Consider the following 27,563-nt stretch of genomic DNA (forward strand, 5'->3'; position numbering starts at 1 on the left):
TGCACGCACTCACACATATTGTCCCATAAAAGCCTGAAGTCTCTCCAAAGCCTCCCAGTTGAGGTGTTGCTGTCTGCTCGAGTTACTGTACTTGGATGCTGAATTTCTGCTGCTGCTTGAGAGTCATCACTGGAGAGGCACAGAAGAAGGTGAAGGATGTGTGCCTCAAGGTCGATCAAGGTCACTTTGCTGCTTCACTTGTTTTGCTCAGGTAAGTAACGTCAACAGCTGGTTGGGATGAACAAAATTGGAGATGGGACCTTAGAGAGACTGAATTGTGTTGTAATGTAAAAAGTACAGTACACTGCAAGACATTAACAATAAGAATTGTTTACAATTATACATTATTATAGGGCATCGACAAGACTTTTGACTTTGGTGGTTTTGTAAATAAAAATACATTTTTGTGTTTTTAAATTATTTGTTCCATTTTGAAAAGAAAAAAAATATTAATATTAAAATAATAGAAAAAATATTGCAGGACATCACAACAATTTTTTTTGGCAATTTTAGTTTAAATAATAATTTCAATTTATATGGCATCTTTCAAGGGACCCACCCAAGGACACCTAGCATTACAGTATAGCTCTTGCATTATTTATTTCTAATTTGATTTCAACGGTATCGCCATTAGTTTTGTTCACTGATTGGCTAGGGCAGGAGTGTCAAACTCGTATTAGCTCAGGGCCCGCATGGAGGAATACTAAGTGGGCCGAATCGGTAAGATAATGGTATATAACTTAAAAACAATTGCCGTCACTTATACGCAGATTTCTTTAGATTTTTGGACGAGTCCTAAATTACGGAGCTCAACTGTAATCTATTGTTTAAAAAAATAACATAAATGCAAATGAAACGCAGCAACACTTTGCCTGTATGAGTTCCGGACGTATTAAATCTACCTGTTTTGCATATATATAGTTCCCAGAATGCATTGTGTGGCACAGTTAATTAAATTATAAGGATGTTAATCCTTGTCATATGTATTTGTGTTACCAGTAATTGAATTTGTGTAAAAAAAAATAAAAAAAAAAAGTTTTATTTTTTTATTTTTTTTTAAACAAACCATAACTTTAAGTTGTGTGTAAAATAATGACTTCCAGTGCGATTCCGTGTACAAGTTACTCATCTGATGACTGTTTGTGAAGTTACAAATTTATATATTTATATTTTTGATTGTGGCTGGCCGATTAATTGGTCCGACATTACGATTTTTAATATTTTTTATTTTAACTTTACATTCGTCTCGTGGGCCGGGGCTCGTATGTTTGACACCCTGGGCTAGGGGAAATCAGATGGTGATTGTGGTGCAGTCAAAAAAAAAAAAAGAAAAAAAAAAAAAGAAAAAAAAAAAAAAGAAAAAAGCTCAAGTTTGTTGTTCCAAAATAGAATTCATTAGCGCCTTGGTCTATGCGGTGCCAGTAACACAATGTCTGGCAAATTGCCTTTATCACAGTCGGATGCACTTGAAGCCTTATTATTATTATTATTATTTAAATAAGTTGGGGAGTATAGATAACATCATCAACAAACCCAGTACATCTCGTCAGTCAATCACAAGTTGCGGTATTTACAGGTGCTGAAATGCATATTGACATGCCCCAATGAGTCTGGGACAAAGTTCTTGAGACAATTGTGGATTGTACAAGAAAATATGAAGGGTGGATCAGTGTGTTTTTCTTTCAAAAACAGAGGGAGTACCAACCATTTTGTGTAATAGCACCTGGCATATTATTGAGTTGATAAGTGGAAAACAGAAAAACGTTCTGTGACGTTTCTCGTCTGATTTATGTCCCCCAACATCGGAAAACCCGAGACACACAAAATATCATACACAAGCAGAATCGTGAGCATGAGGAGGGAGGAGAAGGCGCTCGGGGGTCTAGTGGAACAATGGTGGTAGAAAAGAGGAGCCAGTACTTTGGAGTTGGGCAGGGTGTCCTTCCTTCCTTAGAGGAACACATTGGGTGTATTCAGCCTGCAATAAAACAATGGGACACAATAGATCATCTAAAAAGAGTCGGATTTCGCGAGATGGCAAAATTCAATTGACCTTTGTCTGCCTTTATCTAACAGTGACTCATGTTGATTTCCAGCTGCAATGGAAAATATATTAGACACGTTTTAGTTCACTACAGTCTAAATTAGAACAGTGGTGAAATAAAATTTCAGCTCCTGGCACAGTGTTAAGAATATATGTGTTGATGCACCTTGTGTGTTTAGTCGTTCAAAGGGTTAGTGATGTATAGAAAATTGATGGACGGTTGGCGTTTCCCATTATGCGCTAGCATTAGCATCAAGCTAGCATACGCAAGGCTAACCTATGTGCTTTGTTTTGTTTAGTTCAACAGTAAACTTCAACGTATTTGCCAAAGTTTTGCAGTGTGTTGAGTTCACAGCGCAACCAAACAGCGCTCAAGTTTGTGCTCACAAGTCAACGCAAAAAACAAACAAAAATATCTAAATGACAGCTTGTATCTAGAGAAGTCGCGAGCCGGTTCATATATCTCAAGGCGGCAATCACGTTTTTTGTTTTTTTTGTCCTTACTGGATTCATTTTCCTTCCTCTGACAGCTACCTCATCTCCTCTTTCCACGCACACACCTGCTTGTCTCCTCCCCTCCCAAATCTCTCCTCCTTTTCCCACAATGCTGCCATCCCGGCCGTCTCCCTCGCTCAGCATCCCTCCCGTTGGTGAAGACCAAGTGGATTCGATGGAAAAAGCCCGCTGCCCTCTCACCCTGTCCCCCTCCAGCCTGGTGGTAAGGTAAGGCCCAACTTCCAATTTTATGCACACTGTAATTGGTGGAATAAATAAAATGAGGGTCATTTAGGTTTGGAGATCCAGTCCAAGTCAACTGCTCTGTGCCGATGAAGGGCTTTTCTCTGCTGGGATGGGAGGGCACACTGGTGAGAGCCATCAGCATCCCATAATGACCTAATCTGTGATTGGTAGTTTACGGATGTGATTGACGGGATTCCAGGTGGCTCCAGAGCCCACCACGGATAGCTTCCTGGTGTGGAGAGTGGAGCGCATGACAGAGTGGAGTATTTCCCCCATGTGCTATGCGGTATCAGACCTGGAAGGACCTTGTCACCGTCATCTCCCAGTCCTTGTTTACAGTAAGTTTTGAGCTACTCTTTCTTCACCGTGCTTGCTTATCAATCTTATTTGTAACATTAGCTTAATTTCAAATACGTTTGTATTAAAGCGGAAGTCAAACCCCCCCAAATTTATTGATAATAATACTGTATGTTCTATGCAGCCCCCCATAGTCTATAAATACGGCATTCTGGTTAATATTGCGGCCATTTTGGCACTTGAAAATGACATCACAGTTGCTCGATCAAGTCTCAGGTCACAACCAATCACATCTCAGCTTCAGAAAACAGGTGAGCTGTGATTGGTCGTTGCCTGAGCAACTGTGATGTCATCTTCAGTCGACAGCAAGTGGCAAAATGGCCACCCTCTGAGATGAATAAAAACAGCTGGATTTTGTTGCATAACTCATATTCCACAACTGTAATATTAATCCAAATGCCATGTTTAGACTAGTGAGGTCACATATAACATTATTGTCAATAAATGTTTAAGGTTGACTTCCTCTTTTGACAAGATAACATTCTATGCTACCGCCACCCACAATCGTAGTACCTAAACTAACCTGTGAGAGGCAGCATGGAGCCTCAAGTCACTTAAAACACTGGAAGAATAATAACAAAGAAAAAGGTAGGACTGGCCAAATCTGCAACTAGTGGTTGCAAACTCTTCTCCTGATAATCAAACTTTATCTGATTTTAATCAGAAGTAGGGTTATGTGTTTCCCAATCTTACTACTAATAACAAATTATAAAATTCAGGAATAGGTTAAAAAAATGAGGCTTGGTTGAGGTCTGGGGTCTCAATGCTAAATTCTGACTCTTCTATGCTTTGCTCCTGCTTTGTGCAGAGCCTCCAGACAGTGTTTCCTTCAGCTTCATGAACCACACGGGCTCATTGTTGGAGCATAGTCTGTACACTCTGCAGTGCACCGTCCACAACGTCGCCCCCGCTGGAAACCTCCTCGTGATCTTCTACAGAAGGCAAACCCAACTGGCTCAACGGCATTCAAACGTGACAGAGAAGACACCGGTTACTGAGGTCTTTACGCTAGACATCGTGCCCAGAAGAGAAGACAATGGCGCCGACTACTGGTGTGAGGCCAAATTACAACTACACCCAACGGGAACACAGCAGCGTGTAGCATCGGAAAAAGTCACCACCACTGTCCTCTGTAAGTGGAAAAACAAACGATTTCTATGACAGTAATTGGGTGACCAGATTTTCAAAGTTAAAAACAGGGACACTACAATTTTGTTTAATTAAAACCAGGGTCAAGACAAACGTAGAGTAATACAATAGCAAATGTAAAATATATGCGAAATATGAAAACAAAGACTTTCTTTTTTGTTGTTGTTGTTGCACAATTCTTATTTAAAAGCCCTTTTCTTGCCCCAGTTGGCCCGCAACTGCTTTGTCCTGCAAAGCTGCAGGTAAAGATGGGCGAAAGCCTGCACTGTGAGGTCAGAGGAAACCCCAAACCATCGGTCATCTGGCTCAAAGATGGCCGCCTGGTGATCCCGCCCACCCACTCTACGAGGGCGCATGCTGGAAAATACACGGTCTTGGCTACGGGACTTTTTGGACAGAAGAATGTGACAGTGGAGGTAGAGGTGGTCACTAGCAGAGGTAGGTTTTGTTTTCGGCACTTTACAGTTGAACCTCACAAGTGTTTAATGTGTCAATGTCTTCCTTCATAGGTACCACCAGCATGCGTAAAAGACACTTCCTGCAGGCATTCCTGCTTGCACTGACATTGAGCTTGCTGTAAAGCTTAAAAAAAACAAACCCCATGGGGTTTGTGATTCATGTCTCACTGCTGTTAGGACAAACATCGCCCGCTGGAAGGAACATTTGTCAGGGAGTGTTGGTTTTCATGTTTGGTCTTGTGTTCACATTGGGGTCTTTTTTGTTTTGTTTTGTTTTTTTTGCCATTATAGCCCATTTTAATGATTTTTTCGTTTGATTTTCTCATCCAAGAGAACTACTATCCAGGTACTTCTACAACCCCAAAATATCACTCAAGTGCAAATTGTTCATTCCTTCCTGTTAAAAAAAAAAAAAAATGTAAAACTGTCTGTAAATGTTTTGCTCCGTGCTTTAATTTTTAATTTTTATTTTTTAATAATTCATCTACAAGAATGTTTATTGGGAGTGACAAAAAACCTCCATTGCACAATAAAAAATTTTTCCCACTGAGATAATACAAATTGGTGATTGATATGTTCATGTAAATTTGAGCACGCTGAAAAGCAGTTAAAATATCTTGTAAATTTGACACCCAAGTGTTAGAACCCTGTCAAATTTGATTTGAAACCACATCCTGCTGAAAAACTTCATATAGCATCTTTTGTACACCTAAAATCACTACGTTTGACAAACAAGTATATATTTGCTTAAATGGCACTTGATTTATATAGCGCTTTTCCACCTTACAAGGCCCTCAAAGCGCTTTACATTTTGACTACCCATTCAACTACTGATGACGCAGCATCAGGAGCAATTGGGGGTTCAGTATCTTGCTCAAGGATACTTCGACATGGTCACAATGGCATGGGATCGAACCCACAACGTCTGGGTTGGAAGACGACCACCATACCAATGATCCACACCGCCCCAGCCTGTGGTAGCTGGAATATCGCCGACCAGGTTATCGCAGGATTTTTCCACGCTGCAACAAGTCGCTAGCTAATAACCGCCACTTAAGTAACGAGTAAATCGCAACTGCACCGCATAACCACTAATACAAAAGAAGGCAATGGACTTATGAATGCTGGACTAACAAAGCCGTTTACTCGCCGTTCTAAGACGTGAAGCCACCGGCGGCCATCTTGCGTTGCTACTTTGCAAGCCGTCTGATTTCTCATTTTCTTGTGTCTCGATGGTGAAAATGCAACCGCGTTATGGCATATGGTTGTACCGATAAGTCTGGGAGAAGCGCTACTTGTACATTTCATCGCTACTTTTATTTTCTCTAATATGGTATAACTGCATCACATAGTCATATAGAACCATCAACAATAAAATCAAAGTAAAGCACATTAGGAAAAAAAATTGCTGTGAAATGTAAATAGTCACGTTTCACAATACTAAGATATTTTCTGAATGATCGATACAAAGGTTTAAAAGTTTGTTCTTTGAGAGGCTCTCATTACTCCATACGTGGATCCTAGCGTAAAACACTTTACAGCAGAACAAAAAAAAAAGAAAAAAGAAAAAAAAAAAAGAAAAAAGAAAAAAAAAAAAAGAAAAAAAAAAGGGGGTAACGAACATCATTAGTAGTGGCGTTGTAAGATGGCTGCCCCCTCTCTTCATTCCATGACATTTTAGCCATTCATAATCAGGAAAGCTGAAATGCAGTTTAACACTACAGCATAGTTCAACAATTTAGTACTACATAATCTTTGCCCACATTTATGAACAAATCACTCTTTAGTTATGTATTAAAACAAAGACTATAGCATTTGTAATTTCTGAATTATGACAAAACATGTAAGTGTTAAGGCAATGCCTGCCTAAGGTCATTCGCAAATGTTTGAGTGAACATTCTTGGGAGACAATGATGCAATATCTTTATTTTATTTAATCTTTAGGAAAAAACATTTTAAACAAAAAAGCTTTCAGCAACAGGTTTTTTTTTCTTTTTAAATGCCACGGCTGTAACAATGTTTGACTGAAGCTTGACCACCTCTGTGCAAACACTCAATTCGGAGGAGAAAACAAAGAACGTTAAATCAACATCAAGTACGAACTAGTGAAAGGATCTTGAATTTTTGCAGGCAAGACATGGGAGAGTTCATAAAATCAGAGCCTATCTATAGATGTGGTCCAGAATCTGCAGGGGCACACATGAAGTCTTGCATCAGTTTTGGCGGGACCGCATGACGATACAAGACTACTTCTGGAAAGTTGACTGGGCTGCACTGAGGCGGCGGCGGCGGATGCAAAGGGCTGACGTCCGCCACACCCGCGCTCCAGTGCTGAAGGGAACTTTTGTATTTGTTGATCGCGGCCGCAAAGACCTCGTGAGCGGGCATCTGTGGGCGCAAGGGAGCCAGAACCTGGTCAGTGAGGATGTCTGGTGGTTCAGTTGACACTGGTGAACAATCCGAATCCAAGACGATTACTTCGGCAGCCGCTGCAGTCACGTTGGACGTTCTTGAATTTTCAATGACTGTATTTGCCTCACGAGGAAGTTCTACTTGAGACAGTGGTCCTGTGTTTTGATCCGACGTGGATGGAGCAATTATTGACAGCTGCTTGCCTGATTTGGATCTTTTTGTTCTGTTCACATATAGGATAAAAGTGTTACTGAATTGGGGCCGACTGATAAATTGGCTGGCTGATAGCTGCTTTTTTTTTTAATTTATTTTTTTATAAACTGGGGCTGTGCAATTAATCGAAATTCAATTACTACACTCCACAATTATAAGATCAGCAAAATTGTGAAAACAAAAAGATGCACTTATTTTAGTTCACACCTTTTAAACTTTATAACTAATTTAATAAATTCAAATTTAATGCATTCTGTTTCATCTAAAAAGGAACTTGTATAATTAGTGTTTCAAAGAATGTAATTTGTCTTAATATTTTTCATTTAAACATTTTCTTGTTTCGTACCAAAAAATAAAAATTGTCCTACTGCACAGTGCACATGCTGCATTCCAACTTGAAGTTTTCGCCAACATAAATAAATATACATTATAAATTCTGTATGGTCTGGTCCAAAAGGAACTTACGTAGTTACAGTGTTTTTTTTTTTTTTTTTATGGTCTTAATATTTTTAAATGTGTACTCACGGAAAAGTCAGCTGTAGTCCCAATATCGTCCTGCTCTCACGAAGCAGCACCCTGCAGGCACATATGTGCTTAAATGCAACATAGTGGAGTAGACTGACGAATGGAATTGACAGCGTACCTGGACTGCATCCAGCCTTTGGGCCAAAGAGGTTTGATGTCATTGACCAATACGGCCTTGAGGTGCTCCTCTAGCTGCTGCGTCTCTTCACTTGTGCTTTCAAACACTGAAAGCTTTCCTCTCAGCACGTGACGCAGCACCTCCCTACAGGTACAATCGCCACAATATTTGTATTAAATAGATATTTTGCCCATTTACATACACTTTCACAGCACTGTGTTGGGTCAATGAAATTTTCATTTTCATCACCTGATCTCGTCGTTCCATTTGAACAACTTCTTTGGAGCACCTCCTCTTTTTGCCCCTTTCTCCTCCACATTGTTCCCTTGGCCACCTTGCCTGACGTCACTCCCGTCCTCCTCCATCGCCCTGACCAACAACAGAAGTACTTACAGTATCTGGGAAAAAAATAATAAAAGGACTTTTCTAAAAAAACAAAAAAAACAAAAAACTGTCACCTCAGGGTCTTGACTTGCTCATATTCTTGACAATGTTGATTGAAACACGTAATCTGCTCAGGCATGGCTCGCCCGATGGCCTCCTTCAACTTCTGCATGGGATCCTCCACATTTGAAAGGCCTGCCTTGTAAAAAATAAAAATAAATAATAAAAATATTAATTGAACGAAATTGATTTTTGTGTGGTTCAATCACTCAAAGTACTCACTGCAAGTTTGAGTTTCTTGACACGTTTCAGGAGAGTCTCCTTGCTGCAGGGCAGGAAGGACGACAGGTGCGCGTACACTCGGGAGCGCAACGGGCCACCGTGCTCTCGACATTGACACTCGATGCTGAATATGAAAACGCAGATGACAAGTAAGCAGTGCACAATGTCGGGGTTGTTGGAAACATGTGCAAGAATCAACTGGCATAGAATTAGTAGTGGTTTTGGTTAGGTGCAATACGTACTACACAACACATTTCTTAGATGAGAAAATAAAGAGTAATCTTTTTTTGCACTGCTATCAAACAGCACTCAAATTTCATGTTTTTTTTTGGTCACATGACACTTGTGAAGTGCAGTTTTGTTCTGTGATTCAGTTGTATTATAAAAGTGCGGATTTAAAAACAAAAATTTTAAGAAGCACATGATATTCATCATCACTGGGCCAGTTTTAATCACCATCATTCAAGTAATAGTCTTCAAATTTTTTGATGTGGGGGAGAAACATTAGTAAAAATATTTTGTTACTTTTCAAATACATTTCAGAGCCTGTACTTGTTTACTTTTATTTATAATTCTACCCATGTCCAGAATGAAAGTACTTCTCCCATCTGTGTGTGTGTGAGACTCACTCTAGCAGGACAGAGTTGATTTCCGGCGTGAAGAACTTGAGTTTGGACTCTCCCTCTGAGGTTTTGGCTGCCTGCACAAATAAAAAGTGTACGTGCATGCTGTGACATCATCTTGTCGGCCAATTGCACAGGTGCATTTTTACCAGCATCAGTTTCTTGATGCTGTCCTCCAGGGAAGGTGGGAGTCCGTCGGGCAGGGTGGCGCACTGAACGGATGACACCAACTCCGAATGAGGTTTTTGCGGCGGGGTCGTCTTTCTACTTGGAGGTCGTACCGCGTCACAGGAGGTTTCAGGCAGGTGGTGGTCTGCTCTGGGGTGGTTTAGAGGGGGCGCCTCCATTAAAGGCGGCGGCGTCGATATTTCGTCGGCGACAGCCAACAAACAGTCCAGGTCGATGTCAAACTCCACCGTGCTGGCGGCCTGCAGGAGTGCCTGTTCGTCCGTGGATCCGATCAAGCTGATCAGCGGGTCGGCCAATCCCAAGCCGCCACCGCCGCCGCCGCCTGCGTCCGCCGGCACAGGAGTCAGCGGGATGGCTGCCATCTGCTGGTAAGCCGTCTCCATTTTCTTCCGCTCCAGCTCCTTTTCCCGCCGGAACTTCTTCAACATGCTGGTGACGCTCAGCGTGCCGACCACCTTTTTCTTCTTTTTCTTCATCAGCTTGACGCCCGCGCCAAGCTCGGATGTCATGCTGCGAGAAAACAAAAAAAGTAGGTCACACACACTTGCCAAACGTAAGGCTTTTTTTTCCCCCCAAAGTCTCACCTTGAATTTGCATCCTCGTCATTTTTATGCTGTAGAACTTTTCTACGCCTTTTCTTTTTTGGCATCTCTTGTCCGTCTTTGAGTTTGTGTTTCTGTATATGAAGGGAAAGTCTTATTACATGGAAACTTTATTTATGCAGTTAAGCCTTAAAAGCGGAAGTCATCCCTCGCAAATTTCTTTTTTGTCAATGTTCAATGCAGCCCCACTAGTCTAAATATGGAATTCTGGTTAATGTTGCGTTAGTGGAATGTGAGTTGACCAGCAAAATCCATCTGTTTTTATCCATCTCAGGGGGCGGCCATTTTGCCACTTGCTGTCAACTGAAGATGACATCACAGTTGCTCAGGCAATGACCAATCACAGCTCACCTGTTTTTTTTTTAAGCCGAGTTGTGATTGGTTGTTACCTGAACAACATCAATGTTATCTTCAGTCAACAGCAAGTGGCAAAATAGCCGCCCCTTGAGATGGATAAAAATGGCTGGATTTTGCTAAAAACTCTTATTCTACAAATGTAATATTAAATCAGAATGTCATGTTTAGACTAATGAGGTCATGTATAACACTGTCAAGACATGTTTCAGGTTGACTTCCACTTTAAAGTAAAAATCACAATTTTTTTCCCACAAAAATGGAGGATTTCCATTCATTTTCCCCGTTTGCTGTAGAAAAAGCAAATGACGAGGATGTTTTTCCTCCAGAATTACGTTTCATAGAAATAAGACATTTACCAACCTGCCTTTGACGCATGTTCACATAGGGAAAAACTAACAGCAAACTAACATGAACTAACTGACACAGGCAGTTTTAGGCACAAAACGTGATAAGTTTTTTTGTTTTTTTTTATAAAGAAGAAAAAAACAGTCCCTCGGTGAATGAAAAAGACTTCATCTCCAACTTGGGAGATTTTCAATCGGTGGAAAATATTGCAGTCTATGCTCAGATTAAACACGGGTTGGTGTCAGTGTAGGAACTAGTTGCTCAAGTGAAGAGACTGCTGGCCTACCTTGGACGTCTCTGACGTTCTCTCTTCTGTGGCCCCGTCATCCGTTTCAGTGTCGGAAACCTGGCGGAAGTGCAGCACGCCAGAGTTGATGTAGAAGCCTCCGTGTTTGGTGGTGATGGAGGACGGCACAAACTCATCATACTGTGGAGACGACGGAGGCCAAGTTGGGACATGGTATTGCGCTTAGGTTAGATTAAAAGTGACACAATGCCAATGTTTGAGTCACAATGCACAAGTCAGTAGGAAAGTAATGCTCGCGGACTATAACATAAAATCTTGATATCTAATTGAAGAGCTGTTTTTATATTAAAAAAAAAAAAAAAAAAAAAAAAACTAGTGACACCACTCCGCATCAAAGTGTACAGCACAGCATTTTAAATAATCATCATCAATATGATGCAGTGCAAACAATACCTCGTTGACAGTGCCAACTAATATGGACATTACCATATTTTGAAAAATTAAAAAATAAATACAATTTTAAAAATAACACTTGGGAAAAAAAAAATAAAAAATACTCACAGCCTCCGAGTTGTCAATGAAGGAATCCTCATCATCATAACCATAGCCGATATCGATCAAGTCCTGAACGCGGTCCCGCTTTTTCTTGACTGACTGCAATGAAGACTTGTCCACATCAGCACATAGGAAGACTTCTTTGAAGGAGGACATGAAATAAGACAGATCCTCACATATTTTTTCTCCATTTTCCTCACAAGTTCAGTCATACGCTCTTTCTCCCTTTGCTCCTCCACTTCAAATGTGGACCTTGTCTGGTCATCTTTTCTGTTGCTCTAATTAAAAAATAAGAAGAAGAATAAAAATACAACAGCATATCAGCAATAAAATACTTTTCACAAAGTCGTCCATATTTCAACGGTAAAAATTTTCCACAACTTTTAAATTTTGGAATTGCTACTATGCCTTTGTCGAGTTGTAAGTTTAATTCAACAAGTCTAAAATTTTGTTAGTCTATGTTCAGATTAAACAAAGTTGGTGTCACAGGAACGTCATGCTCAAGTGAAGAAACTACTGGCCTACCTTGGAGGTCTCTGGAGTTCTCTTGTCTGTGCAGGTCCCGTCATCTGTTTCAATGTCAGAAACCTGGCGGAAGGGCAGCACGCCAGAGTTGGCATAGAAGCCTCAAAGTTCAGTGGCGACAGACGACGGCATAATTAAGTTTGAACATTAAATATCATGTCTTTGTAGTGATTCAATAAAATATTTAAAACTTGATTTGAAAATCATTGTTTTCTCATTTTGTTTACACGTCACAAGTTCGTTGGAATTGGGTTTGGACTTTGACTTCAAGAATCCGACAATTCCTGGCCATAAGAAGTTTTGATTTTTGCAAAATTTTACCACCATGGCGTCTAAGGCGGTATGGTGAGCAAAGGGTCCACAACAAAAACAATATTAATCCTGATAATACACAGATAAAGTTGCACATCCAGATTTTCAAACATGTTTTCCCAGTGAAAAGCACATCTCCTGTTGTGTTAAAAATAAATAAATAAATAAATAAATATATATATATATATATATATATATATATATATATATATATATATACACACACCCCCCCCCCCCCCACACACACACACACTCTAAATATTCAGATAATTTTATTTTGCATTAAAGTGCATCATAAAATCATTTTCCTTGATTAACGTTCATTAATCTATTGTTTATTTGTTTGGCATCGGTGATAAAAATAAAATATAAAACAAGCAATAAAATAGTTGATTCATTTGATCACCTTTAACCGAATTAAACTAAACTTAATTTTGACACCTCTAGCCACATGCACCATTATTGGCAATTATGTCTGTTTTTGAAACCCACACAAGCAACATGCAGTCCACACAAGGTAGCTCTTTGCCCAGATTTGAACCCTGAACTTCACAGTCAGAGCTGCTAATTACTGTACTCTGATAATGTGACACCCACTTAGACAGGTGTAATTTTCAAAAACATTAAGACCCTAGTTGCACTTCTTCACACTTAAACATTTTTGACATCGATGTGCACAGTCTGAGTCATCAAATTTGACTGTAAATAAACAAATCTAGCTTGATAATGAGCCAGAATTGCACACAAACTTCCTGTATCCAGACCCACGTGAACGTCCATTGTCACACTCATGATAGAACAATGCAACCCCACAACCATAAAGTATTAAGAACTTAAAACTAGTTTACCTTCCTTGCTAGCAGCTGGGTGTAACTAAACTCGTTGAAGTTGTAGTTATCCGGCTCAAACAACGCGACAAAGAGGCGTACCGAACCCGAGCCGCGGTCCAATGCTGGTCGGGATTCATCACCGCGGTCTAGTAGCGACTTCGGGGAAAGGCCGGTTCTGTTGACCGCACAGGACTGAACGTCAGTGGGCAAAGAAGTGAGCTGCACTCGGCGAGGCGGCTCCATCTTCTCGTAGTAGGAGGCCGCGGCTGGATGTAGTTAACGGCTAAATAGTGTCACGTGTGCGGTTACCTGCACAAGATGGCCGACATTCTTAAGTCGTCGCAGAAAGTTAGTTTTATATTTGTGTAAACTCTGTATTTAGACCCATTCATCATTTCCATAACTCATAATAGTGCACGTCCCGCTATTCAAAATGGCTGTCGGTGGTGAGTCCGAAGCAAAGAGGAAAGCACTTGAAAGTCGATTAAAGTACATCACAACACATCATGGCAATGCCCCAGATTACGGAGAGGGTAACATGTTAGTGACACGTTTGGACGCCTATGTTGTTACCTACTCAGACATCATGTGCTCCTTGACTAATTAAAAAAAAAAAATTGGGGGGAGGGAGGGCAAACTATAAACATTGTTTTTCACTACAACAGTGGACCGCAGTATATGCGCCATTTGTGGATTAAAAAAAATAAAATACAAAATTTATATATATAAAAAAACAACAACTTTTTTTTCCTTCTTTTTTTTGGAACAAATCAATTTTTCATGGAAAATGTATAATGGTGGTTTATCATTGTTTTTGTGTAGGATTTTTCAAGTTTACAAAAAAGTACCCATGAATTACAATGGGAGTCACTTATGTGGATTTTTGTTATTTTGATTTTTGCTCCTCGATTACTGTATAGTTTTAATTTGTAATATCACCATTCACCACTAGATGGCAGACATTGATTAGTTGCACTTGCACCAGGTACTGCCCTATATCCTACAACATGAATTAGTCTAAATATTGTTTTGCTGATTTGGAATGATATGCATGCAGGACAAACATAGCACCTCAATAATATTAAAATTTTGTGTGAGTTGATTTTTTGCACAATGTACAAAATGAATTCTTCCATTTAATGCTGTTTTGCTGTGCTGTCCTTGAATGTTAATTTTTTATGTGAGAGCCCTTTGCACTGGGGGAAAAAAAAAACAGTACGTGGTTATTTTGATGTTTGCTTCAAACCCTTCCTGTTGGGTTAGAATAATCTTTTATACATGTATTAAAACATGTATTTGAAATCAAAATGAAACATATTAAGAACACATATTTTGCACATATAGGGCCAACAGTGTTTTACTCGGATATTAAAAATAACATTTTTTGGGGGGGCATACATCTGGTTAGGAAGTTTCTATGTGGCCCACCAGTGAAATTAATCTGGAACCAGTCCATGAGGCCACACCTATCGCCTAAAGTCAAGTGGCATAGACTTCAGCTCCTGAATGAGGACAAACCATACAGAAAATGGGTAGATGAATAAATTATTCATAAATGCCAAGAGTTGGGCATTAACAAGTCAAATATTTTGGAGCCTATAAGTAAAAGTAGTTATCTTTTTATCATTGAGAAATGTCTAATAGAGAAAAAAATGATGGGACAAAAATATATATATATATTTTTTGTGTGTGATGAGCTTTGACAAGCAACCTGCATTTCACCCTTCCAACACTTTGGGGCAGTAGAGACAAATAAAAAGAATCACGGTACTGGACTGCACACTTTTCCACAAGATAACCTCGTACAGTTGGGCAATTTGGAAAATAACAATGTGAGACTGAATAATTTTTCAATAGTTGAAGCAAATTATCATTAGAGAAAAAGCTGCACATAATTGTACTTAATCAGTTAAAATAACTATACTAAAATAAACTTAACTGAAACACATTATGAACAATAATCTTTATGACAATTGTACGTAGCTTACTCAATTTTAATAGTATTTGTATGGGGAAGATTTGGTTTGCAGAAAATGCCACTTGGAATGCATAATGAGAAACTGCACACCTTGCTCTTTATTGGGACTGATTAGCAGAATGTTTCCTTAATTGGGAATAAAAAATGCACCCAGTCTTACCAGGTGTTGGCAAACTGCTTCACATATGTTCAACTGACATATAATTGAATTTTAACACATTTTGATGGACCATGTTTCCTCAGTTATCCTAGACAAATACTGTAAACACAAGTAGATTTCTGCCTTTTCTCCATCAGAAAAAAAACCCTACTAAATGTAATTAATTAGCTTATACGCTATTGTTCAGAGGCATGCAGGAGTACCCTTTGTGAGCAGATAAGGTGTTAAACTGCTAAGTAGAAGATTTTTGAGTCATAAATGGGTTATTGTAAAAATATTTTTGGGCAAATTGTTACATAAGGCAGTTTTAAAACTGCTGAGTTAAAAGTAGCTATTAAAACAACAACAAACAAACCATATTTGGTTACTGCAGTTATAACAGTGTTAAAAAAACAAAAACAATATTGGGTTATTGCAGTTTAACAGTTTTACAAATAACCCACTATGGGCTAAAACAGTTGTGTAAAAAAAATGTTTTTAATTGAGATATGTTTTAACCCATAGTCGATTACACCCTTAAAGCAACACCAATAGCTTTGAGTTTGTGTTGATCATTTAGTACCAGGAATAGCTCTAAGTTGATGTTTCAACAAAAGAGTTATGAAACTACTTTTTGAAGGCAGTAAAGTTTATAAGTATTGTTTTTAAACTGCTCGGTTAAAGCTAACATTTCTTTCTTTCTTTCTTTCTTTCTTTCTTTCTTTCTTTCTTTCTTTCTTTCTTTCTTTCTTTCTTTCTTTCTTTCCTTCCTAACCCATATTGGGTTATTTTTAGCCCGGCAATTGTAAGGGTGGTCTAACCCAACCCAATAATAGATAACTGTCTATTTGTGCATTTCTGCTTATTAACCCATTCACTGCCATTGACGGGTAAAGACGTCAAAGTTAAATTTTTATTGGACTGGCAGTAAATGAGTTAATAAAATCAACATCAAAACATTTAGAACAATGTTGGATCAAATTGAACCTAAAGAATCAAAATCGAATTTAATTCCCACCTACAGAATCAAGATCAAATTGAATTTTGAGGATCTTAACACTAGTTTCCAATTTGCAGGAGTTGGAGGGGGTATTTCAAGGCTTCAACTTTAAAACAGTTCTTTTGACATGGTCACTTACTATATGGTGGATTGTCATCTATTGCAGGTGGGTCTGCAACGTAACTCCCACGATGAACACCGTATTCCAAAAATGTGTTTTTACAAATAAAGGCCGCCCCTCTTGATTGCTGCCTGCCCTCATCTGCAGTTAAGTAAATGAACTATTTGCGGAAATGGGGTATTTATCTCATTTCAGAGAGTCTCAAAGAGCTCAGCAAGAGAACCGCTCGCCTCTCCGCAAGCCCGATGCAGTCAGCCTGCACTGAATTGACTTTGACAATTACAATAACGGGATAATTGCAATCTGTCACCATACATTCCGTGTTAGCATATCACAAAATAACCAATTCCGAGCATGATTGACTCCACACATGTCCCGCATTTGCATAACACACGCACAGGCACCCCCCCCCCCCCCCACCACCCCTTTTTTGTAATTATACATGAATTTTACGGTGCAAGGCTTTTAATGCAAATAATATAGATCCTCTTTCTTTTCTCATCTGACCAAAATGTGTGTGCGTGTGTGAGGGAGGGATCAGATTGCAGCCAATTTTGGTTTGTTAAGTCCCCCCACCCCCCCGCCCCGCCCCTGCCCAACGTGTTAATGGGATGGAAGTTATTTGAGCTGATGACACGGGTTGGAACAGCGGCTCTGCATTAAGACAATAAACACGCTGGAGACAATGAACCAAAACGCACCCGAGTGGGCCAAAGATGGACAGGACAGATGGACTCACTGGGGGGTGTGGGGGGTCACTCTACGTGTATGTGAGTGTAGTGGTCTGCTCGGTGACGCGGGCCCCGCCGGTGTAGGATCAGAGCGGTGAAATTGGAGGACAATGCTGGGATGGAGGCGGAGGGGATCATTCAAAGCGAACGGGGAGGCGCTGGCCCAGAGGTGCATAATTCACTCATTCATTAACTCAAGCAAACAGGAGCCAATATTAATTAAGTCTTTCCTCTGCGCTGGGGCGTTTGTTGTCAATTGGCCTCTTGGAAGAGAAGGAGTTCAATCAAAGTCGAGGCCAGAGGGGGCACGGACGGGGTTAGGGTGCTAACAGTGACGACGGCAATCATCATCAAATGCATGGAAATGTTGGTTCAAGGAACTTTTTTTTTTCTCTACATGCTTTATTTATTTATTTATTTATTTATTTATTTATTTATTTTGGGATCATATTTGTCTGCCCAACAATACACTGCTCACTTTGTTAGATACACCACAAAGAGCTTTATTGGAAAAAAAAAAGGCTTTATGAGGATAAAGGGGTATTATTTGGCAATATGTGTAATATTGTGCTTGTAGTTTACGGTATGGCTGGGACGATTTACTGCAGGTGTTCTAAGACTTTTTTTTTTTTTTTTTTAATTTTTAGTTTTATAATTCTACATTTTTTTTTAGTTTTAATTCATTTTTAGAACAGATTTTGTCATTTCTATTTTTTCAGAAATGCTTCCTTTTGGTGGAGTTTTTATTAGTTTTAGACTGTATTATTTTTTTAATACATGGAGTACTGAAAAAACAAAACAAAAGGGAAACCCCGGCAGCTGTGGTTACCAGGGAAATTCTGTAAAAAATACAGTGAGGAAATGTAAACAACTTTACAGAAAAACTTGTTTATTTTACTTATATTAAATGTACTATTTGTTATGTAAAATTGACATACAGATTGTGTTTATTGTATATTGAATCCCAGTAAAATTCAGCAGCAGTTACTGTCTATTGTACATTCTATACCAGTAGAATAAACAAGTTGTTCTGTTAAGTTCCCCACTGTATTTATTTATTTTTTTACATAATTTCTCTGATAACCACAGCTGCCGGTTTTTCCCCATAAAAACCAACGAATTTTTTTTTACAGTGTATGTCCAATCTAAGATGAAAAAAAAATAAAAATGTTCAAACATAAGTGCAATAGTAAACGACAATTCCCAGACTATTCGACTTACCTTCTTCATGGCTGTACAATATTACCATAATAAATGCATTTTATGTAAATCCCGAAAGCTCACATGCACTTTATTGACAAAAATGAGTTTTATGAACACAAAATGTAGTTTGTTATACATAGCTTTAAAAAAAAAAGTACTTTCCTTTTTGTTTTATTTCATTAACAAAAAGGTGATTCTTTCGTTTTCATTATAACCTTCATACCAGCTAACAAAAATACTACGAGTTCCAACATTATACTTCAAAATAGAGAAACATAAGAGGCTCAAGTATTCATGAAAAAGGAGACACCGGGTTTTACTCCTGAAATGTATATTTAATAATTTTCTAAGCATTTTGTACAGCTTCATCATTCATACTGCACTTCAAGACTCAAATGATTCAATTAAACTGTATTGCACATAAGTGTTAAATAAAAAAAATGTACATAATGTAAATTGTTTTAAAATAAGACGTTATTAAAGAATAAATGCAAATGTATTGTAGTAAAAAGTTAAACTTCAAGTGAACTTTACTTGGAGAGTAATTATTTTTGCGTACGATTAGAGTAGTGAGCCCATGCACTACTTCAATCACTGATATAATACATAATGCCGCAAAATATATACTCAATCAGGTCAGTACTCATAGCGTTAAAAAGCATAATGGTAAAAAGCAAATCAAACAGACAAGTGTTTGTAGTGTTCTGCTGAATAAGGTAACTAAAATATTGGAAACATTTCACGATGGTCGAGTTGTACACCGCAAACTAACCACGATATTGAATGTATTCTTACATGAAAACCTCTGACAGTTACATTAAAAACTACCATATAAAGTATTGCTTCTCAGCACATTGAACGGCTTCTTTGCCAGTATAATCAACACAGCTATGAACTCTTAAAAGATTCATATATCATTCATTTTTTAATGGCGACGAACCACAGATATTCCACAATTCCAGGATCAGATTTTACTGTGTGTCCCAAAGGCCTGCACAAATCTGGGTAAAACGGCGTTTAAAGATGCAGCCTCTTTTTCTTGGAACCAACTGCAAATGCATCACAGCCCTTTATAGGGCTATGAAACATATTTAAATATACTTCAACTAAAGTGGAAATGTACCATACAGGCCTCGCGGTAAGGCCGTATAACCACCAGGGGGCAGTATAATAAGTCCATACACATACTCTGAGTACTTTCAGTACTTTGATGATAAAAACAGAACTAAGCTGCAGTTGTATGAGTATGCATATGGACTCTATTTTACCACTATTAATGCCCAGTACATAAAATTAAAAAATTATGATTATAGTTGAAAAGTATGGCTACCAGCGATATGAAGTAGGACTTAATTAATGTAAAGAAACATGAATGTGAATGATCGGATCGTCAAATCTGATTTTTTTTTCTCTTCTTTTTTGAGAGCTCAGTATTATTCATTCAACATGTCGTCATCATCATCATCTTCGCTCTTAAAAAAAAAAAAAAAAAAAAAAAAAAAAGATTAATTATGGTTCCCGTGATTCATCCTTTGACCTTGTTTGAATCACAAATGTTTTTTTGTTTTTTTTTCTCATATAGATATTTAGTCCAGGTACTGAAAACATTAACAACATACCGATGAGGAGAACATCTTTTTTTAGCCTGCAGCTTCAACTTGTATTCTTTACAATAATAATAATAATAATAATAATAATAATAATAATAATAATAATAATAATAATAATAATAATAATAATAATTCTAGCTCACATTATTTTTGCAGGTACATATTAATTTTGCTTTAATCCGGTATGTAGGTAAATGAAACAAACAGTGTGAGATGATTTTACATGAATTTATTTATTTATTTATTTATTTATTTAGAGATGGGTGTGGCTGTCTTAAGTTAGATTAGAAAAAAAAAAAAAAAAAAAAAAAAAAGACTGACTGTCACACAACTTCCTCCATGCTGCACTGGGGGGCGCACTTCGCGGGCCCCTGCTCTGCTGTCAGGCCCTGCTAGCTTTGATTAAGGTTTAAATTGGCTGAATTTAATGAACGCTGCCTAATTAGGTTGGATAACAGCTTTAATTGATAAGTAATTATCTGCCACCCATTTTTTTAAATTAATTTCGCCAGCTCTATCTTACAGTGTGCAAGGCTCTCAACTCTCAACTGCTCTTTCACTCCCCCACCCCAACTCCCCCATCAGTTTGCGTTGATGTAAACAAGCTGCGGTAAACAATTAGGCACATGTTGGGATGACTTATTGTCAAGCTGCGATTGGTGTGCTGCCAGTTGAGAAGAGTTCTTCCAGAATATTTGGTGAGTTAGATTATTTAGTTTGGTTAGTTATTGGATGTCGTATCTCACAAAAGTGAGTGCAGCACAGTTATTTAATTATATCTTTTCATGGGACAACGCTGAAGAAAATGACACTTTGACACAATGAAAAGTAGTCAGTGCTCAGTTTATATAACATTATGGTTGCCTGAAAATAACTTAACTCATTTGCTCCTAAAAACGTATTAATACGTTCTATTTTAAATGTTTGAAGTGTCCCAAAGAAGTATTTATACGTTTTTTGTTTTTTTTAATGGTAGAGCATACAGATGGCTTTGATGCAGCCTCTCAACTTCAAAGAACGGGTGAAGCAATGGTAGTAATTACAAAAACGGCCAGCAGGTGGCAGTAGAGATAACAAGCTGATTTCCCCACAATTCTAAACAGATTTGTGAATAATGATAAACCTTATAATGCTAATTGCTGCAAAATGGAAACACATAGAAATATATTTTTTTCCCTGATGAAATCAGAGACTATAATCTTTCTTTTGATAGGTTCCATGTTTTTGTAAAATAGAACACAATATTCTATGGGCCTTGCAAAATCAGTCAAAATCCAGTGAAACAGACAGGAGCGAAGAGGATTGCTTTTGTGAAAATGGCTGGGAGTGAATGAGCTAATAATAAAACATCCATTTAATAGCTAAACCCCTGGCAACAAAAGTGAGTAGACCCCTAAGAAGAAACTGCCCCATGTAAGGGTCAATATTTAGTTTGGTCAGAATTATTTTCGTTTGAGGATGCGCCAGAAATGTTTAATAGGTTTTAGGTCCGAAGACAAGCTTGGCTAACATGTTATGGCTGGTTGGTATTTGACTATTAATGGTCAATTTTTTTGGGGAAAAAAAAAATCAAACATTATTTGCTTCTAGCTTTATTTGTACAGTTATCCTCCAATAAAACATAAGAATTCAACATTTTTAATTTGCACGGTTTTCACCTTTAGAGGAGGAGGTTAATTAGGACTATTTCTGTGCCAAGATGGCGCTGAAAGACGGTGGGGGCGGAGAGGGTGGTAGATCAGAGTCGGTGATAACAATTAAAATGGCATTTTGGACTCTTCCAGGCATGGAATTTCATGGTATATTGAGCAGCTTTTTGAGGGAAAGGTGATAAGTCCCACTTATATGAGCTGAGATGATTGCCGCTGCATTTGACTGTGGTCTGCTTTGATTCGGAAAAGGGCATCGCGTTTAATCCCTCGGAACAAGAGGAAGTGGATTCAAGGAATAGTAAACAAGCACTATTTGCATATTCGGTCACAAGCGCAATTAGGCTGGTAATTAGAAGCGTGCACGTTTCTAATTGCGCGCACAGAAGGAGCTGCAAATGGGCTCTTTTACTTCTCCAAATGATCAAAGCTGCCGTTATGTGCGGCAAAACACAAGATCAATAGTCGCAAATCCTTTTTACTTGTAATTGCAATTGCATCCACTCGCCTCGTTTGAGAGCACGTGGCGCGATCAAAACGAGTCCAGCAATTAATTTAGATTAGACTCTTAATTATCAAGTGATTGGCTAAATAATGAGCGATAGTCAAAATGAAGTTACGCGCAGCAATGGACTAATTAACGCTCCTCTTCATCACCTTGCTTTGGCTAATTAAAATATAAATGTGACTTGATTCCTTGTCTCAAGAGGCAAGTGGAGGCTTGAAGTCTTCTAAAGAAAGATTGTTCGCTAACCTGCAGGGTGACACGTCTGATTTGCAATTTTTTTTTAACCATGTTTTTTTTTCTTGTTGGGGTCGAGTAGAGTACAGCAGAAGTTTAAATGTCCAACACAATCCTTTACAAGACGCTGGACAACTATTTGTTGGGCTTTAACAACAGTTTTTTTCCCCCCATTGGCTCTCTGTAATTGTCTTATTTATTTATTGTGGGAATTCTGAAATTACGGAAGCGTAGAGCTGCCAATGTGGAGTAACATTTTTGACTGGCGAATATGTTCGAACATACTCGCAAATACGTTCGAACATACTCGCAAATACGTTCGAACATACTCGCAAATACGTTCGAACATACTCGCAAATACGTTCGAACGTACTCGCAAATATGTTCGAATGACTCGGAAATATGTTCGAACATACTTGCAAATATGTTCAAACGTATTGAAATATGTTCGAACATACTCGCAAATATGGTTGAACATAGTCGCAAATATGTTCGAACATACTCGCAAATACGTTCGAACGTGCTCGCAAATATGTTCGAACGTACTTGTAGGCTACATGCTACAAAGTTAGCATACCTTCCCATAATTCCACGCATTATGCATGCATGCGCGAGTGAAAACAAAACCCCATTTTTTAGGCATTTGGGCCACATTACCATTTAATTAGAAAATTAAGTAGACAAAAACAATGTTTATTCGTAACTTTTACGATTTATTATGTCTGCCGTGCATGATTTAGGTTTGTCATTTTGGCCCCATAATGCAATGGGGTATTACGCTTGCGAATACCCTGTGGCATTGTGGGAAGGTATGCTAACTTTGTAGCATGTAGCCTACATGTACGTTCGAACGTATTTGCGAGTTTGTTCAAACATATTTGCGAGTACTGTATGTTCGAACGTATTTGTGACTATGTTCAAACATATAGTAACTGTCTTTATTTCCTTTTGTCATGTCGGAGGAATAGTAGATGTTACAGGATGGGTCTAATTGTGCCTCCTCTGAGCTCAACATTGGGAATGTATCAGCAGGACTATTGGCTTCGACAGACAGTAGAATATACTCTGCACTCACGTTTTTCCATATTGATTTACTTAAGTTGACGCATGCGGGCCTCTGCTGAAAGCTGCTAATAATGAGTCTCTATGAGTGTGCTGCCAATTTATTCAGGCATAAGACATAAGGACAAGATGCTAATTATAGATATTTCATGTATTACCGGACAAATACACAGCCGCACTGATTTATTTATTTATTTATTTTTTACTTATTTTGTTTTTTAAACTCATTGGATATGTTGATGAATGTGAGGGCCAGTGTCACATGTCAACATGTCATCACAATGGAAGTTCTGAATGAACTGTGTAAAGTCAATTTAGAGATAAATACATGAAGACTTAAAAAACGTGGAAAACCTGACAACTATGTACTGTAGTACTCAAATATGGAAATATAGCATTTTTGTAATTTTTTTTGGCCATGGCTAAAATCTGATGCATTTGTCAACCCCCCCCACTCCAGTTGGCTGGAAATTATCCGTTTGACGTCAAAACATTGGTAAGAATATATTAAAGATTTTATTTAAATAACAAAATGTATGGACTGAATTTGTAAAAATGCAAATAAACCTAAGAATATAAAAGCAGGATACTTTAACATTGAAGAAATAATCAAATAGATTAAAGCGCCTTTGCACTTGCCGCTTACAGCAGCGCTAACGAAATGTGTTTACTTTGGTTTGTTTTGTTTTTTAGCTGTTCACAAATCACAACACATCACAAAAACAGTCTTAATGATAATTGGAACTTCGGTAGGTGACCCTAATACGATCTGACATCTGGTACTGACGAGAACTCACAATGATGTGTGGATTTGTTCATTTTCAATTGCATGATGTTGAAATTTAGATGGTTAACTCATTTACTCCCAATAACGTATAAATACATTTTTTTTTATGTTCTAAGTGTCCCAAAGACGTATTTATAAGTTTGTTTGTTTTTTTTTTTGTTTTTTTTTTTATGCTAGAGCATACAGAAGGCTTTGATGCAGCCTCTCAACTGCAAAGAACGGTTGCAGAAATGGTAGTTATTACACAAACGGCCAGCAGGTGGCAGCAGAGCAAAGGAGATCAACCAGGGCCATGTAGAAAAAAAGCCCAATTACTTACAATTTTAAATAGATTTGTGAAAACTGATGAAACTTAGCTCTCTTCTAATGCTAATTGCTGCAAAATGGAAAAAAGATCGAAAACATACTTTTTTTTTTCCTGATGAAAGAAGAGACTTTAATCTTTCTTTTGGTAGGTTACATGTTTTTATAGCAATTGAACACAATATTCTGTGGGCCTTGCAAAATCAGTCAAAATCCAGTAAAACAGCCGGGAGCGAACGGGACTGCTTCTTTGAAAATGGCTGGGAGTGAATGAGTTAAATTTAAAAGCGAATCCACGTAGTTAGTACCGATACTTGGAGTCATGATAGTAAAATGTGGTGACAGTCGAGATCATGCATTGTTTTTTGTTTTGGGAGTGTGGCTAGTGCAGTCCCGTCCGTGCCTGCTTGTTGAAGTGGGGAGGGTGTTTTGGGGCTGGTGGCTAGCCTCGTATGTGAATCGCCCATCTTATTATCAAGTTAATTAAAGCTAGCATCTGACAATGTCACTCGTGCCCTGCAAATGAAAAAAAAAAAAAAAAAAGAGAGGGAGGAGGAAGGAAGAAAGGCGAATTTAAATGGTGCGCTCTCGCGGGACCTCATGTCAAGGGCTGCTTTTCATCGAGCGCCGCATGCGTTTGGCTCGCACCGCCGCCGGCGGAGTGGCGGAAGGGGGGGGGGGGCCCGGCCTTTGTGAAAGAAGGGGCCTTTATAAGCAAATGACAAGAAAGCGATGGATTTTGATGTGGAAAATAAATAGGCATCAGAGGGAGCAGCGGGGAAATAAAAGAAAGAGATGGAGTGACATCAAAAGCGCCTCTTAAGTGCTCAAAGTTGCACTAAGATTGCGGGAAAAAAAAGCTTCATAAGGCGACATTAAAGAGGCCATTTAAGCGGCACACATTGAAATGCAGAGAGCCAAGCTCGTCGGCTGACTTGCGGGTCAAGTAACGGAGGGGATTATATGCTTCTTCATAATAATATTAATTAAACAATTTACATGCTAATAAGGTAACAATTATCGGAGCTTCTGGTGAAAGACTCAGGTTATTACAACACGCCAATCCCAGGGCTGCGGGGTCACATGCGGAACAGCGGAGAGAAATCTCGACTCAAATTAACATTCTGTCAGCTCCAGAAATTGGATAAATAAAGTCGAATTAATTCACAGTATAATGGAAGAGGGAGGGGAGGGGGCACTTATTCAAGCAGCTCTGATTACCATTCAGTATTCACCAGCACGCCGGTGTCGCTCTGTCAAGAAATTTAACACAAAATGAAGCAGTCACCGCCTCGGGCAAAATTTGGCCCCTGCGACACCGTTTACAATTTATATGTATAATCTTTCTCCTCCCCCGCCCCCAACTCCCCACTTGCTCCCCAAAGATGTGGACCTGCACAGCCAGTCGCGACTGGCCTCTTTCACGACTGCAAATTTCAACACCTCTCCTTTGCCGACGCACGCTTCAAGTCGAGGGCCATTAGACAAGTCCTCAACTGGATAATTAGCTTATTTAAAGCGTACGCACGACACGCAACGCTCCGAATGCTTGTCACTTGAAAAACAACACTCATTAGCAAAAAACAAACACAATGCAGTCGGTGGAACCTCGAGCCCAAGAAGTTCTCCTAATTTGAAGGGTAAAGACTCATTCCCATAGGATGTAATGCAAATTCATTTGGTACAGGCTTATACGCTGCTCTTTAAAACAATTGGCCCAAAAATATCTTTACTAGTTGTTTCAGGTGATTGCAAATTTTAATCAGAATTAATCGCATGACTTCAATAGTTAACTCACGATTAGTCGCACATTTTATATCTGTTCTACATTTACAATAAAAAAAATAAAAATAAAATATATGTATATATATATATATATATATATATATATATATATATATATATATATATATATATATATTTATTTATTTATTTTATTTTTTTTAACTTTCATACTCTTGTTAACATAGAAGTGGAAAAAATTCAAACCCACTCATTCAAACCCAAAAACGTGTAAACACGTTTTTAATACTTTGTCCTTCACTCCCATAAACGTATTTACACGTTCTTAAAAAAAAAATAAAAAAAAATAAAAAAAATGGCGGTAAAGGAACTTTAAATTAACTCAAAATGAATGCACTAATTTTGACACATCTAATATTTTTATTTGACCATTTATTACTGGAACATCTAATTGTTAGATTAACACTTTAGCTGTTCACAACGGGTACTCCTGCCAGCTTCCAATAGTTTTCAGACTGGATTCGGGTTCGAATTCCCCGCCCTCTGGTAGCGGATGTGACGTCATGTGCGCGTTGTGTGTGTGAAGAAGGCTGTGTGCACTTTCATTTTTCATCAACAGGTGTCAGTAGTGATTTGAAATTGAATTGTTTGCGTTCAGTAGCAACATTTTAAGTCACATTTTTTTAAACATTTTGGATGGTCAGAAAATGTTTAAAAATATGTTTGCCGCTGTGTTTCATGGTTATGTTTGTGGCAAACGGTGGAGGAACCAAGTGCTGGGAAGTCTTGGAGAAATAAAAACATGAAATAAACAAAGTCTAATTTGACAACGTATCAAAGCAACAAAAACACTCACCAGGTCACATGACATCAACAGAAACAAATGAACCGACAAACTGAAATCACTACAAATTGAGTAGCTGGAAGGAGCTGATTGGTTGACACAAGGTTGACCGGCCTGATGAGAAAAGGTGGAAACAAAAACCTAATGAGCAAGACAAGAAAACATATTAAGGAGCATCTCAAATGTCGTCGTTGACATTTGCGAGTGTTTACAAAGGTAGCGAATGTTGATTTCTCGTCAGGGTTCGTTCAAGGTCGCAAAGTTGGCTTAACGCTCTCCAGACGTTAGCCAAATGTTTTAAGGGTTTGTCTTCTAACTTAGACGACTTTAGGATAAATTATTGCAACAAAGCAAGGAAGATATAAATAAATATCTTTTTTTAT

The 27,563-nt window shown here is 38.4% G+C and overlaps 2 protein-coding genes across 4 annotated transcripts; one reads left to right on the top strand and one right to left on the bottom strand.

Annotated features, from left to right (window-relative positions):
- Positions 1–63: 63 nt before the first annotated feature.
- Positions 64–5,177, top strand: LOC144020936 (intercellular adhesion molecule 1-like). Of its 2 annotated transcripts, none has more exons than XM_077524865.1 (7): positions 64–211; positions 2,575–2,767; positions 2,835–2,910; positions 2,985–3,123; positions 3,951–4,274; positions 4,499–4,729; positions 4,801–5,177. In XM_077524865.1, the coding sequence occupies exons 1-7, from the start codon at positions 157–159 to the stop codon at positions 4,869–4,871; spliced, it is 1,089 nt and encodes a 362-aa protein (XP_077380991.1). In that variant the 5' UTR covers positions 64–156; the 3' UTR covers positions 4,872–5,177. The 2 variants fall into 2 exon arrangements, with proteins under 2 accessions (XP_077380991.1, XP_077380992.1); XM_077524866.1 differs by having other exon boundaries at positions 2,681–2,767.
- Positions 5,178–6,655: 1,478 nt separating this feature from the next.
- On the bottom strand, positions 6,656–13,843 carry ubn1 (ubinuclein 1). 2 transcript variants are annotated; one of them, XM_077525463.1, is made up of 16 exons: positions 13,578–13,843; positions 13,287–13,443; positions 12,127–12,189; positions 11,778–11,879; positions 11,608–11,700; positions 11,086–11,226; positions 10,080–10,171; positions 9,456–10,005; positions 9,313–9,383; positions 8,684–8,807; positions 8,476–8,600; positions 8,267–8,386; positions 8,018–8,161; positions 7,900–7,950; positions 7,228–7,384; positions 6,656–7,137 (listed from the first exon to the last, which is right to left on the bottom strand). In XM_077525463.1, exons 1-16 carry the CDS (start codon positions 13,667–13,669, stop codon positions 6,916–6,918), a joined length of 2,304 nt encoding a protein of 767 aa, XP_077381589.1. In that variant the 5' UTR covers positions 13,670–13,843; the 3' UTR covers positions 6,656–6,915. The 2 variants fall into 2 exon arrangements, with proteins under 2 accessions (XP_077381589.1, XP_077381588.1); XM_077525462.1 differs by having other exon boundaries at positions 6,656–7,384; positions 13,578–13,842.
- Between the last annotated feature and the right edge of the window lie 13,720 nt (positions 13,844–27,563).

Source organism: Festucalex cinctus, chromosome 6 (genome assembly GCF_051991245.1).
Source record: "Festucalex cinctus isolate MCC-2025b chromosome 6, RoL_Fcin_1.0, whole genome shotgun sequence".
NCBI lineage: Eukaryota > Metazoa > Chordata > Actinopteri > Syngnathiformes > Syngnathidae > Festucalex > Festucalex cinctus.

Coding starts and splice junctions, on each gene's coding strand:
- LOC144020936 (XM_077524865.1), top strand. CDS start 157: ATGTGTGCCTCAAGGTCGATCAAGGTCACTTTGCTGCTTCACTTGTTT. Junction 3,124..3,950: donor TCTCCCAGTCCTTGTTTACA/GTAAGTTTTGAG, acceptor TGCTTTGTGCAG/AGCCTCCAGACAGTGTTTCC. Junction 4,275..4,498: donor AGTCACCACCACTGTCCTCT/GTAAGTGGAAAA, acceptor TTCTTGCCCCAG/TTGGCCCGCAACTGCTTTGT.
- ubn1 (XM_077525462.1), bottom strand. CDS start 13,669: ATGGAAATGATGAATGGGTCTAAATACAGAGTTTACACAAATATAAAA. Junction 8,808..9,312: donor ATCAACTCTGTCCTGCTAGA/GTGAGTCTCACA, acceptor TTTCATATTCAG/CATCGAGTGTCAATGTCGAG. Junction 7,951..8,017: donor AAAGGCTGGATGCAGTCCAG/GTACGCTGTCAA, acceptor ATGTGCCTGCAG/GGTGCTGCTTCGTGAGAGCA.